The sequence below is a fragment of the Lynx canadensis genome, chromosome A3 (assembly GCF_007474595.2).
Source record: "Lynx canadensis isolate LIC74 chromosome A3, mLynCan4.pri.v2, whole genome shotgun sequence".
Taxonomy (NCBI): Eukaryota; Metazoa; Chordata; class Mammalia; order Carnivora; family Felidae; genus Lynx; species Lynx canadensis.
The window spans coordinates 120,371,621-120,385,077 of record NC_044305.1 but is presented as its reverse complement, the minus strand read 5'-3'; the positions used below and the strand labels follow the sequence as shown (position 1 = coordinate 120,385,077).

Genomic DNA, 13,457 nt, shown 5'->3' with positions numbered 1-13,457 from the left:
GGCGGTGCGTGTGTCCCTTTGGCACAACCGGTACCCGGGAACGTCAGCTACCCTCGTAACTTCCCGTTTCACACGTGCTGGGTGCGGGCCGCTGCTTTCTTGCCTTGGAGGCAGAGCCCCATCTCCTCCAGCCACAGAGGTGGTTAGCTACCTTGTTGGAGTTGGCGAAGCCATTGGTGTTGACGTCCGGGGTGACTCCTGAAGCTGCCATATAGGTGCTGCCAATGGTTTTGATCTTGGTGATGACCCGGAACTTAGGATTGTCCAGGAGCTGAGGCCAGTATTAAAGAAGAAATGTCAGTCAATGGGGATAAATGAGCCAACTAAGTGACAGGTGTGCCTGTTTACAACAACCCCACAGGACAGCTCAGAGATGGTTTCCTAAAGTCTGATAGAGTCTGCCGCTTATCAGCCATGTGATCTCAGGCAAACTTCCCGATGAGCCTCAGTTTCTAGGACCTTAACGTGGGACAAAACTGCCAGTCCCCTAGGGTGATTGAGCATATATGTAAAAGCATTTTCTTTGGTGTACAAGTTACCTAATTTTACTGGATCTGAATTTGAGGGTGGGGAGAATCCGAGGGGCCTCAGGATCTTGTTTTAGCCAGTCGTACCATGAATTTGCAGGCGATTTCCCAGGCTCCTGCCTGCCCACTCAGACCCACCAGGCTGCAGGAGCTCCTACGTTAATGGGGAGGGGCTCAGCCGGAAAAATGGAGCAGCTAGGGTAACGACAGCTTCTGACTTCTGCAGCCTGTCCTGGGATGTGATCCAGAGTGAGCTGGCTTAGGGGCAGGACGGGGACTCACAGAATCAAAATCTGAGATGATCTCGTTGAGGAAGCGCAGACACTCGATGCCACCATTATTGATGCTCTCCTCTGTGTAGAAGTCGGCGAAGTTGGGCAGGGAGGCAAACATGACTCCAATCTCATCGTAAGACTGGCTGTACAGCTCCTAAAAAGAGGCAGGCCCGAGCGCTCAAGGAAACGCTGACGGAACGGTGTGCCACAGAAATGACGATCTCCCGTGATTGGTGTACTCAGCTTTTTGGATACCTCCCAGGTTATCCCAACTTTGAGCTGTAAGGAGGTAGACTGTCACGACTTTGAACAAGAGTTTTTCTGGTCTCTGGAACAGCCCTAGCTTTGAGCAAGTGGGTGTGATGGAATTGGGAAGTGAGACAGAAGAACCCTTCTACGTGAGGGGATGGCAGCTGACAGGGGAGCTCTAGCCAAGGCCTTGGCGGAAACGGGGCCTTCCGGGGATGTGTGGCCCACAGGTTGAAGCGCTCTCTACCGAGCGCCTGTGAATTTCCCTCTTGCTTACGATGCAGCTGCAGCTTGGGCGCAGCCCTGCCTGGAACGGTGCCAGCTCCTGAGAAGACCTTGGGCCCAGAGGGGCTCCCTGGCAGAAAGCCAGACGACACACAGCCTTACAGCTGCGAGCTACCGCACGGGGCCACCCCTCACCTCATCTCTTTTCTTGGACCCCAGGAAATGGCGTGCCACGTGCTCAGGCAACATGTTGGTGACCAAGGCCTCATTCCAGCGCCGCATCTCGTAGACGCGTTCCTTCTGGTCATGGACCTCAATCTTCCACAAGAACAGTGTCCGTGCCAATTTTTCCACCTGTGGACAGGCACAGGCAAGGTGTGTGCTTCAGCTGACCATTTAATGGAAAGATGAAGCGGGAATTTGGATGCAGGGGTTCCGCGTGGGAAAACCGGAAGGAAGGTGGCTAAATGACAAAGAAGCCCCGGAGAGACCCACCTACTCACAAAGGCCACCCTGCAGCTGTAGTGAGGATTCCAGCCTCACTGTGGTTATGCAGAGCTCCCAGAGGCCTTCTGGAGATGCGGGGCCTTCTGGGACCTAATTCTAGCTACAGGTCCGTCTTGGCCTGGGGGACGCGGGCAGCAATGGAGATCTAGCCCAGCGGGGCGTCCCCATTTCCAGCAGGCTCCATTAGGCCAAGAAGTGCCTCGGGAAGGCTGTACTTTCCCTCGCCAGCCACCGGGGGGCACCTGGGCTAACATGGAGCTACTTCACTCTCTCCCTCTCTGCTTATTTTTTTTCCTTTTAACCAAACAAAACTATCAGCTTCTTTCCCTTTCTCTTCTGGCTCCATGCGTGTCAGTGACCCCTAGAACCAGGGTGAGTGAAAATCCAGGAGCCCTTAGCCTAAGAAACATATTTTCTCCAAGCTTTTATGCCTCCACTGTATGCTTCCTTCAGCATGCTGGAGGAAGTCAGAGGAAAGAGGTAACGAACTGTTCTCCTTGTATTACAAGGGAGGACACCAGAAAAAGGAGGGGGTGATGGTTTGGCCAGGGCCACATGCCAAGTTGGGTAAGGGAAACCAGCACTCCTGAGGAGCCGGGGTTCTTAGATCCTGAGACTGCTTTTTTAAGAAACCCTGACGGATTGTGCACAAAGACAGGAGAGGAGGGTGTGTGGGCACTCACGTGGCGCGAGAAGTAGTAAAAGCTCAGCATCATGATGAAGATCATCACTGTCATGGAGTACTTAGAAGGCACCAGGGGCAGCCTGTGGGACAGACAGTAATTCATCCACCCCTGCTGCCATCTTGGAAGGCAGCTTCACTCCCTCCAACTGGGCTGTGCCCTTCCCGTCACCCTGGGCTCCAGAAACTTCTCCCGGCTCCTTAAGCACCTTCATATCAAGCCTGGACTCACAGGTAAATCTTAATCACTGGGCTCCTAATAGGCAGCCCTGCGGGGCCGCTCCTGGAATCCACACCAGGGCCACTCCCTCGATGTTTTAGTAAACACTGCAACTGATTGATAACAGAAGTAGGTGCAACCATGGAAGCCTCTGGAGAAAGGCGAGATGTGCATCGGAGTGATGGAACTAAGGCACCGTTTTATCATGCTGCTTCATAACTTCACATTTTTGTACGGCGCTAACAGTTTTCATTACCGCATAGTAGCCTACTGCATGAGTAGGTCACAATTTGTATATCCATTTGCTGTCGATGGGATCTGGGTTGGCTTCACCTGCTTTGGACGTGTGTGTGTGTGTGTGTGTGTGTGTGTGTGTGTGTGTAGCTATGATGAACACGACCGGACGTTTCTGCCCACACGTCCTGGGACGTACAGATGTGCATGGGTTTCTGTAAGGAATGTATGGAACAGCAGAATTGCCGGGTCATAGGTCTATTTGCAACCTCACTAAATAACTCCAAATGGTTTTCTAAAATGGTTGTAGCAATTTATACTCCCATCAGGAGCGTGTGTGTTACCATCGTACTGGATATTACCAGACTTCTTAACTCTTGAGAAACGGGTAGGTGTGGAGTGGTATTTCGTCCTGATCCTAATTTTCATTTCCTTGATTACGTGAGTGCCTTTCATTTATTAGTGGCCATTTACATTTCTTCTTTTGTGAAGGGTCTGTTCAGTTCTTCTACCCTAATTCTGTTAGGTAATTTTTTTTTTTTTAACTTACTTAAAAGTCTAGTCAAGGCACTGAATCATAAAATTCTAAAACTTTAGCGCTAGAAGGGACCCTGGAGAACTTCTACCTCCCCAGCTGCAGGAGTCCTCTCAGGGGCCGAAGGCCTTCTAGATCAAGTGCGGTGCTCTTTCCCTCCTCATTAAATGCAGCTATCACATCCATCTGGCCGTCTGTTGCCTCTCCCCTCACCTGAGCCCGGCCTCCACCCGACCCCCTACACCACACTGCCGCTGCTCTCCCGGCTCGCTCTCTGACCTGGATAGGCCACAACGGCCAGGTCCGTACCCGGGTCATACCGCCTCTGCTCCAGCCCTCCTACCCCTCCTACAGAAACACATACTGCTCTAATAAATCTCCCACATCGTGTGCCTTTGAAGGGGTGAGATCATGGCCTTCTCTTGTCTCTAGAAGAAAGGGAGACTAAATGCAGACCGAACGGGGAAAGCAGTTGCCCTTACCTGTCAGTGCCGTTGAGCCCGGGGGTGGAAAGTACCTGCATCTTCTCTAAGGCGACCACGGGAAAGCTGTTGGACAGATAATCGCACACTCAGGCCCCACCTGAGTACAAGAGGCTGATGCCCAGAAGCTGAACACGGAGGCAGCCGTGATCTTCCACTCATCGAGAATGGAAAGGATCTCAGAGGCGTATCTGTGAGAAGCCACGAACCCCGATTCCCATCCAAGCCTCGAAGGAGCCCAAGGCCCATGACCCTGAAGTGGAGACTTGGGCAGCGGGGGGAGGAAGGAGACAAAACAGACCCCTAAAGAGGCCTCATCTTACTCATGTTCCTGGAAACGTTTGCGGTCATATTCATCAAAGATGGGGCGCCAGGCGTAGATGTTGATGACGGCCACAGCACCCGTGACAAGCAGCATGAGTGTGAGCTTCACCATGTGGCTGACCTGCACCAGCATGATGGTGGCGATGAGGGACAGCACAGCGACATAGCTGTAATACTTGGGGTTCTCTACGCAGCCATCCTCTGCCTCCGTCCCTGCGGTGCTGTTGACGGGGCCTGTGTGGTACTGCAGGCAGCTAAGCTGGAGGGCAGGCCCGGGGTGGCAGGGGGAGAACACAGGGTACAGGGGGACAGCAGACACTGGTCAGAGAGGGCTGTGCACGGCAGTGTCCCTTCAGCTGCCACTTCCCACAGCTCCCTCAGAAACACTGACAGATGGGAAAACTTACCAAGGAATGATACAAAGGCCACTAGTTCCTACTAAGAGCTTAACCGTCTCTCATTTGACGTCTATGAAAATTCCAGTATTTTTGCTGTTGCCACCTTTGTATAGAAAACTCAGAGAGGCTGGACTTGCACAAAACAGCACAATGAGCAAGTGGTAAAGCCAGAGCCAGGAGTCCAGTATTTCAGTTTCATATACAAATGCTCTTGCCCACACCACACTGTTGCTTGAGGGGGAGGGGGGCTCCCCCACAGCATCACCGCGATGGCAGCCAGTCTCCGCGCAAACACTTCCGTTTCTCAAGTCCTGCTGCCGAGCACATGGAGTCAAGGGAAAGTGCACCCATAAACTGAATCCAACCCACTTTCTGTAACTTGCAACCGCTGGTGCTCATCTGCCTTTGGGGAAGTTCTCAGCATGTGAAAAGTTTTCCTATACCTCCCTGGTCTTGCACCCCTCTATTGGCAACGGGCTCTCCCGCTGTCCATGACCCGGCACCAGGCTCCAGGTGGGTTCAGACATGCTAGGGGCCTGGGGCTTCTCTTCCCTGCGCTCGCGCATCGTGCGACCAGGGGCGTGTTAGGTTCTGGAGCCCCCAGCTTCTCATTCTAGTTGGACTTTGGCTCAGTTGGCCCTAGGGATTTTTCACCTCTACTACCACCAGATTCAGTCTCCATGGTGAGGTTTTGTTTTGTTTTTTTTTCCTGTGCTTCAATTTTTAAAGAAAATAAAGCAAGTGCTGTAAGATTTATTTGGAAAATGTAGGACTTTTTAAGAGTGTATATAATACTGCCAAAATTGTCGGGAGCTGTGACGAATGACAAGCAAGTCAACAACAGCTCCAAGCTGCCAATGCTCAGCAAATGACTGGCAGCTCTGAGTCAATAGATCGGGGTTTCCAACTGCTGTCCCCTCTCCCCAGGAAAGCATCTGGCTGCCCCCTTGGGACCTGCCGCTTCTCCGTGAATTGAGGAGAGCAGAGAAGAGGATTTGTCTCCCCAAGACATTTGGGCTCTAGGAAGGTCTGGCAACGTTCAAATGGACGAAGGCCAAACAGGAGAGCTCCTTTAGCAGAACGGGCTTACCTGCCCCCTAGATACCCCTTAGATACCTGGCTTTCACCACACTGTAGGGAACACTTCAGATATGCAGAACGCATACAAGTACTGTGTCCCTTGAGCAGCGAGATAGGGAGTTTCTTCACAGGGTTGGGGTTTAGAACTGCTCAGTCCTTTACTCTGCCACTTACTGGCCGTGTGACCTAAAACAAGTGAATTAACCTCTCTGAGCCTTGAGGCTGTAGGCAATGGTACCAACACCTCTTGGGACTGTTAGATTAAATGAGTCAACATCCAACACACGATCTGGAGCATGGTGTCGGGCTCCTGCACTCTGGGAGAGCACGGAGCTGGGGGCAACAGGTCAGTCTCAGGTTTCCGGGGTAGAAGACGCCCTCCATTTGGCCAAGATAATCTGTTTAGGAAACTCAGCCATGTCTAGTTGGGAGGACTGGTTGACAAACTGCTCACGCTGGCCAATACAGAAGCCTTTCTCCACTGAGAGAGGGGGTGTCCCTTCTACAGCGACAGCTGGAGCTCACCATGTCCACAACGTTTGCCATAACCAGAATGAAGATGGCTAACATGGCCCAGGTGTTTCTGGCCCAGCGGGTCCGGTCGATCCAAGTCGAGAAGGCCACGAGCTTCTTAGGAAAGGCCTAGAAGAATGGAATTTCAGGGGCCATGAGCCTTTGACAGTCTTTTCTCCTGTAAATATGGCTGCTAATGACCCTTTGCCTGTGAGTCAACCAAAAACTGACCGGCAGACCTGAGGAGGTGGCGCAGGAACCTGATGCTCTGTATCAGTCCCACCGGAGGGGTCTGTGATACAGCGGGGCCTCCAGATACCAGAGCCCTTTCTGGAGCAGACACGGAGACCAGCCCAGGAGGCTGTGGGCAGTGCCAGCAGCGGCAACCCGCTCCGTAAGTCCAAGTGGCAAGGCCACGTCAGGGAACAATGTTCGGGGCCGGCTATCTTTGCCTGGCTGCTCCTGCCTTTCCTGGGTCGGTGTGCCCTAAGTCCTGCAAATGACCCAGCAAGTCACCTGCCAGACCCCCTTCCCTAAAACACTGTTTTTCTCTGGTCATTCTGATCCCAGACTCTGCATGGGACCCCGGTGCTTACAGGAGAACGTCTCAGTCCCTTTGTCTGGCTTTTACTGCATGTCACAATCGGGACCAACCCCCTTCCGGCGGGGCCTCCGCTGCTTTTCTATGCAGGTCCCCGTTTATCCGGACTCTGGCTTACACACCCCTGCTTACTCAGCTGTAGCGAATGAATGACCGGTGTGGGACAAATGAATGAATGGATAAATGCCTGCACCATCCTAACAAAGGCAGCGTATCTGTCAGGATCTGACGGGATGCAGAACTCCGTCGATGCCACCTGCACTTGCAGAAGGCTTCGGAGTCAAAGGGGAAGCGGCTCTTACCCGGGGAAAGATGGCGGCCAGCGAGCAGACCGTCAGGATCAGAAGGAGAACCTCCCCGACCACAAAGGTCATGTAGTTTGTCATCAGCCTGTGAAGGGGAGACGACAATGAGAGAGGGGAGCAGATGGGTCAGTGAGATCAGGTGAAGGGCCAGGAGAGAAGAGGAGGAGGGAGAGGGCAGGCCCTTCCACGCCGGCACCTGAAACGTTCACGGAGCCCTGCCTCCTGTTGTGGAGACAGGACGGAGGCGCTGAGTGCAGGGCCTGGGCATGTGCAGCCCTCTCCAGCGGTACTTGTTGCTGGGGCACAGATGCCCTGGGCAGGGCCCAGGAGAAACACGGGGTTCTCAGGAATGAGTGCCCTGCCATGAAGGGAGAGCGGGGGACAGAGCCTCTCCCCTGCAGCCAAGGGCGGCAAGGCCTTCCCTCTGCCGACCGCACAGAGCTTCACAGCTGAGCAGGGACTTCCACACCCACCTTCTCAATTCCGAGAAACTCGGGGTCTCCAGATCCTCCCTGTACTCACACCCCCACCATTCAGTTCCCTAGAAACCTCTGTTGCCAAGCCGGCGCCTGATTCTCGGATTCTCTGTCTCTACTCAAGTATCGCCCTGTCGGTGAGGCCGTTCCGCCCGGGGTCGTACACAAACGCCGACACAACTAAACTCGCCGCCAGCATTCCCCGCTCCCTTCTTCACCTGACTTTTATCCATGCCACCTGCCCCTGTCTGCATACGTGTTTTGAGTATTCAACTGTTTATGTCTGCCTCCCTCTGCTAGAATGGAAGTTCCACAAGAGCGGGGCTGTTTGTACACTGTCCTCGCTGCATATCCCTAGACCTCAGCGCCGGGCACAGAGCAGCCCGTAAATTCCTGTGCAGCGAATGAATGGATTTGATCCTTCCAACAGTCCTGGGAGTTAGGAGAGCGGGCATTATGATCTTCAAATTGTTATTACCATCATCATCTTTGGCTTTACCGATGAGTAAACTGATACTCTGGGAACCTTAGAGACACGGCCGTACAACAAATAGGCAACGAAGCCGTGTCTAGAAACCTGCGACTAAGTCCGAGGCTCCTTACGGTGCCCCCAACTGTAACTGGGACAGGGCTCCGCCCGCCTCCTTCTGAGGGGGAACCCCGTGCAGGAGTGAGCTGCTGATGGGCCACGGGGAGGGGGACCTCTGACCTTTACTCGGGCCTCAACGGTTGGGGCAAGAACTCCAGAACATCCCCCCCGCCCCAGAGGACCTGCTGCTGTGTTGCAGAAATCCGTTTGTGCCCCGAGCTTAAAATCATCTGCTAAGATGAGGCAAGAATGGGAAGCCAGATCAGCCTTGATGACTGAGGTTGAAGAGGGTCCCCATCTTCTGTCTCCTCGTCCCAAGAACCACTGAGGCCCACACAGCCAAGGCCTCCATCCTCCTGGGCCCCTCTCTACCCCTCGGCTTTCTCCATCCTGGTTTTAAGGCTAGTGCTATTCTGGAACCCGAGGTAGACAGAAGGAAGGGGGTCCGGGGCACAGTCCTAGCTACACCTGGGCCCGAGATCGGCTGGGGCTGTTCCACCGAGGCAAGAAAGAGACCAGGCTTTTGCCCCAGTGTCAGGCTCCAGATGATGCACTCACACCCTTTACGCCTCTGGCCTAGGACGCTCATCACCTTTCCTCTTTCCTGGCCTATCGGCTCCCCCCATGCCCTCCTCACCAGGGGTCGATGAGTATCTCGACCAGGGCCGTACAGAGCAGGACAACACAGGAGCAGCTAAAGGCGGCCCCACTCTGCTTTTCCTTCTCCACGGAGTAGCGGGTTTCCATCTCGGGGTCCATGAACCGCATGGAAAGGAGGAAGGTGTTTCTCTTCTTCACTCTGCGGTGGAAACACGTCCCATGAAACACGGATGTCACATCTGCCTTGGCCTAACAGGAAGGGGCCCCATTCAAGATGGCTAACTTCCTGAACCCCAAGCCAGGGCCTACAAGGTATATGCAGAGGATCCACTTACACCTGGGCGGACTCTCGCTCAAGCAGGGCCTCATTGAGTAGCTGGTTGAGCTCATGCTCGTCCTCAGAGGCGTCCACCACTCGATCAGCCAGGTCCTGAAGGCGCAGCCTCCGGCGCGGGTTGGGGAACGAGGGATTGTCCGCCTGCAAGGCAGTGCCCGGGGTGGGGGCCGGTGGGAGGAGTGGGGGTGGAGTTGGGGAAAGAAGGTGGTGCAGGGGCGGGGGGGGGGGGAACAAAAGGGATCACACTCAGGAGGACTAACTAAGCCCTTCTAGAAACCACTTTACAGGAAGTCTTCCCTATGCCCCCACACAGCTCCATCTTGCTTGGGTCTGGACCCAAAGCCACAGTCCTTCCTGGTTTCCCAGGACCGTGGCTCTGCAGTGACCAGCCACTAACGGCAGCATGTGGGGCAGCGCAGTCCCGGCACCTCCTGCTACGAGGACGGGGTCCCACACAGCCACGCAATCGGCGTCCCTGGGACGTGAATGACCCCCAACCCTAGGGCTTAAGGGAGTGCACATCTGGTTCATTTGGGGGAGGAAGGTCTGAGGGGGAAAGTGCTGGGAGAAGAAGGGACACCCTTGTCACTGGTGGGGTGGCGGGGCTGGGGGACTTCTACCATTTTAATTCACACAGAGGAAAAGCATCAGCTCCAAAAGTATGACCCCAGACTGTGATTACACGGCCATCAGCCCAAATGGTAACTGAGACCAGGCCTGTTAGCGCTGTCTGTGCCGGTCCAGATGTATCTGGAAGCCAGAACCAAGACAGCCCGGTCCTAAGCTCGGGTGTGCCACTGGTTGCCAATTTGATCCCGTGTCACTCGTGTTGCCCAGCTCCAGCTTTCTCCTCTGTAAAATGACGAGGAAGGTCTGTTCCCGCACCAAGAACCTCTGTCCCTAAAGCGCATGCTGGGGAGTGTGGCTAATCGTGAGGACAGAAAAATTACAAGCTGCTAAAAGGATGTGTGTTCTTGTTAACGAGTTATGTCGAGTCTACATTTCCACCTTCTATCAAGGAAATCACAATTGCTGAACGTCACGGTGATCCAGAAAACCTCCGTGAACTTTCAGCCCTGTCTCCCCTCTTGCTCTGCAGCCCCCTCATCTCAAGGCGCCAGGGCCGTTCGTCTGCCCCCCACCCGCCGCCGCCCGGCAGTGAGAACGGCGCGGCTGCCGGAAGGCTCACCTGAGCAAGGTAGAGACCCCCGTCTCCCGGGACCTGCCTTTATCACTGAGTGGGCCCAGGAAGCTCTTTAGTAATGGACGGGTCCTGGACGCTGTCCCAAGATGGGCCCTGTCCTCAGGGCGGAAAGCATGTTAATTCCTCCGGAAACCCCTGCCACTGTTCATGGGACTTGTGGAACAGAGAGGTGGGCCCACCCTGAAGTCTCACTTCCAGAACAGTCTTGGTTGAATCCTACAGAATTCTCCACGGATGTCCTCGCTGCCCTCAAAGCCACAGGATTCTGGGACAGGAGGGCTAGACAAGGCCTCTGAGGTGAGCACCTCTTTGGACTTGCCCCCCTCCACCCCAGGAGGAGACAGCGGAACCAGGGTAGGAGGTGACGCCCAAGGTGACACCAGTAAAAAGGAGAAGAGCCCAGGCCAGTCTCCCACTCCTGCAGCAACCTTCCCCACCCCGTCCCCTGCCCACAGCCCTGGCCCCCTGCCCCGCACACACCTGGGCATCCTGCTCCTCGGGCTCCTCCGACGTGGAGCCGCTGGTGTGGATGCTTCCGTTGGGCTCCTTGGTCTCAATGAGGGCGGGAGAGCTGGGCTTTGAGGAAGCTGGCACTCCATTCAGCAGGGCCTGCGGTGGAAAGACGTGGCTGTCGGGGCACTGGACCCAGCCGCCCACCGGCCCCAGCAGACCTGGTTGGTCCACGCACTATCGGTCTGGAATCTTCCCACTAGAGTTCGGGAGCTCTAATTTCTAAAGAAGTTACCGTTTGACTCCTCCTCTAGAACATTAATTTTAAAATGCTGTACTTTTCTGGTATCTTTTTCCACGAGTAAAATTATTCAAAGCAGAGAAAGACCCTATTGTTCCAACTCCTATTTCTGAAACAGTCGCTTGACACAGTGATTCACAGAGGTCTTTTTTTTGGTGTAGAGCCCGTCAGATGCCTTCCGAAAGTCTGAATAAATTCCACAAGCCCATGTCCCCAGCGATTAAGTACTCTTCCTTGACAGAGTAAGTTAAACGCTGAAACACAGGGCAGCAGTGTTACTGAGTCCCTGCTCTGTGACAGGAACTGCTCTAACTCCTGGGGATACACACAGAACGTCCTGACCGGAACAGCTCACGTTCTACTGAGGAAAGGCAGACAACAGGGAAGCAAGTAAGTAAAATTAGCAGAGCGCGTAAGAGGAGGGTACGTGCTCTGGAGAAAGATAAAGCAGGAAAGGGGCACAGGGTCGCAGGGGAGCGGGACAGTGGAGAGGAGGTCAGCGAAGGCCTGAAGGAGCGAATCACCTGGCTCTGTGGGGACAGAGGCCCTGGGAAGAGGGAGAAGCTGGTGCAAAGGCCCGGCAATGGGCCTGAGCAGCTGCCGGGAGGTCAGAGCCGCTGCCGGGACGGTGAGTGAAGGCAGAGCAGGGTGGCGAGGGCCTGGCCATGCCGGGCCTTCCTGGCCTCCACAGGGCTCGGGCTTTCCCTCCGGGTGAGATGGAGACCAACACAAGTGACAGGACTTCACCCGACACCTCAGCAGGAACACTGCCTGCCATGGGGACGGGGCCCCGGGGCTAGGTCAGCGGCCCAGCCCCCGGTGGCCCAGACAGGGGTGGCTGTGAGGGGGTGTGGGGGGGTCAGAGCTCTCTTTCGCAGGAGGGGTCAACAGAGCGCACTTGTGGACGGCAAAGAGAGGGCTCAAGCACGTGTTCACAGTTTTTGGTCTGAACTGTTGAAAGAATGAACTTGTCGCTGACGGAGACGGGAGGGCGGAGGGACCGGCAGGCACTGGGCCTCGGACCTGGGGACCGAGCTCCCCCGTGTCTGTGCAGATGGACACTTACAGGGGTCACAGGGTGAGTGCAGGCAACAGCCGGGGCCGAGGGGGAAATCTGGGCATCATGAGAGATGGCATGTGAGACAGAGAGAGCGGGCGGGCCTGACAACAAGGGCAGTGTGCGCAGGGAGAGGTCTGGAAGCTTTTTAACACTCGGGAAGGACTCATCATGAGGACTTCCTGAACAGTTGTCGACCACACGAGCTACACGGGCTGTGATGAGTTCTGCGTGCCCCGGCGGCCGCCACGCCGCCTTGCAGAGAACACAGGAGGCGGGAGCTCCCGACCACAGCCGAACGTTCGAGTTCCCTGTGACACAGCGGTGCTGGCACACGGCGGATGCCCCGCCGATGGCTGCCGGCCACCGCATGAGCCAGGGTTCACTTCTCTAATAAACAAAGAGCCCCTACAAAGCAGAGAGGGGACTGGGCCCTCAAAGGCCACATAAAGCACATGCCACAGAAGAAAACACCTAGCTGACAACCACGGTAAGCGTCCAGCCTTACTAATGATTACAGAAATGAGGTTACAACAGTGGCCCATCACGGTTCTGTCTTTCAAATGAACAAACCTAAAAGTGAGTAAAGAGCTGGGCAGTGAGGGTGCCCTCTGGGGGTGGGAGGCAGGTGGTGATGAGCGGGGGTAAAAGCTTTCCATGTGCAGAAACCTTAACCCAGCCTTTCTACTTCGAGAAATTGATATTTCCAGGAAGGGGCAGTAAGAAACTGTTAACAGGGCATCTGGGTGGCTTATTTGGTTAACCCTCTGACTCTTTGAGCTCGGCTCAGGTCACAATCCCACAGTTCGTGAGTTCAAGCCCCGTATCAGGCTCTGCGCTGGGGGCGTGGAGCCTGCTTGGGATTCTGACTCTCCTTCTCTCTGCCCCTCCCCGACATGTGCGCACACGCTCTCTCTCTCTCTCAAGATAAACTTTAAAATAATTTTTTTGGAGAAAAACTGTTAAAATTCAACTTTACAAAAGTACTGAAAACCTGAATGGCCACAAAATGTCACTGAGAGAAGTGCTGAAAACAGAACACCATTCACGTTTCCACGGGAACCAGTGCCGGCTGTCTTGTGTGATGGTGCACTTAAGAAGAAGAGGTCGGTTCTCTCGACCCGCAGTGCCTGTGCTCCGTCCTGTTCAGGCCGCGGCCTCGGCATGGGCCGTTTCCTGCTGGCTCACAGCTTCAGAGCTGATGTTTTAAGCCATGCAACCAACAGACTCAACTTTTCTCTCATTTGCAAGTGGAAGAATGGCTCAAGCACAACGGCTCCATGGAG

At 54.8% G+C, this 13,457-nt stretch overlaps 1 protein-coding gene across 2 annotated transcripts in view; it reads right to left on the bottom strand.

The window, feature by feature from the left end:
- ADCY3 (adenylate cyclase 3) overlaps positions 1-13,457 on the bottom strand; it is an 89,977-nt gene that overhangs the window by 3,297 nt on the left and 73,223 nt on the right. For both annotated transcript variants that reach the window (XM_030311523.1, XM_030311522.1), the window contains exons 9-19: positions 10,844-10,972; positions 9,158-9,300; positions 8,860-9,021; positions 7,155-7,242; positions 6,264-6,380; positions 4,260-4,519; positions 3,937-4,002; positions 2,467-2,548; positions 1,472-1,630; positions 810-956; positions 152-271 (exon numbers count right to left, since the gene is read on the bottom strand). In XM_030311523.1, coding sequence (XP_030167383.1) covers positions 152-271; positions 810-956; positions 1,472-1,630; positions 2,467-2,548; positions 3,937-4,002; positions 4,260-4,519; positions 6,264-6,380; positions 7,155-7,242; positions 8,860-9,021; positions 9,158-9,300; positions 10,844-10,972 — 1,473 coding nt within the window. The remainder of the gene's footprint in view (positions 1-151; positions 272-809; positions 957-1,471; positions 1,631-2,466; positions 2,549-3,936; positions 4,003-4,259; positions 4,520-6,263; positions 6,381-7,154; positions 7,243-8,859; positions 9,022-9,157; positions 9,301-10,843; positions 10,973-13,457) is intronic.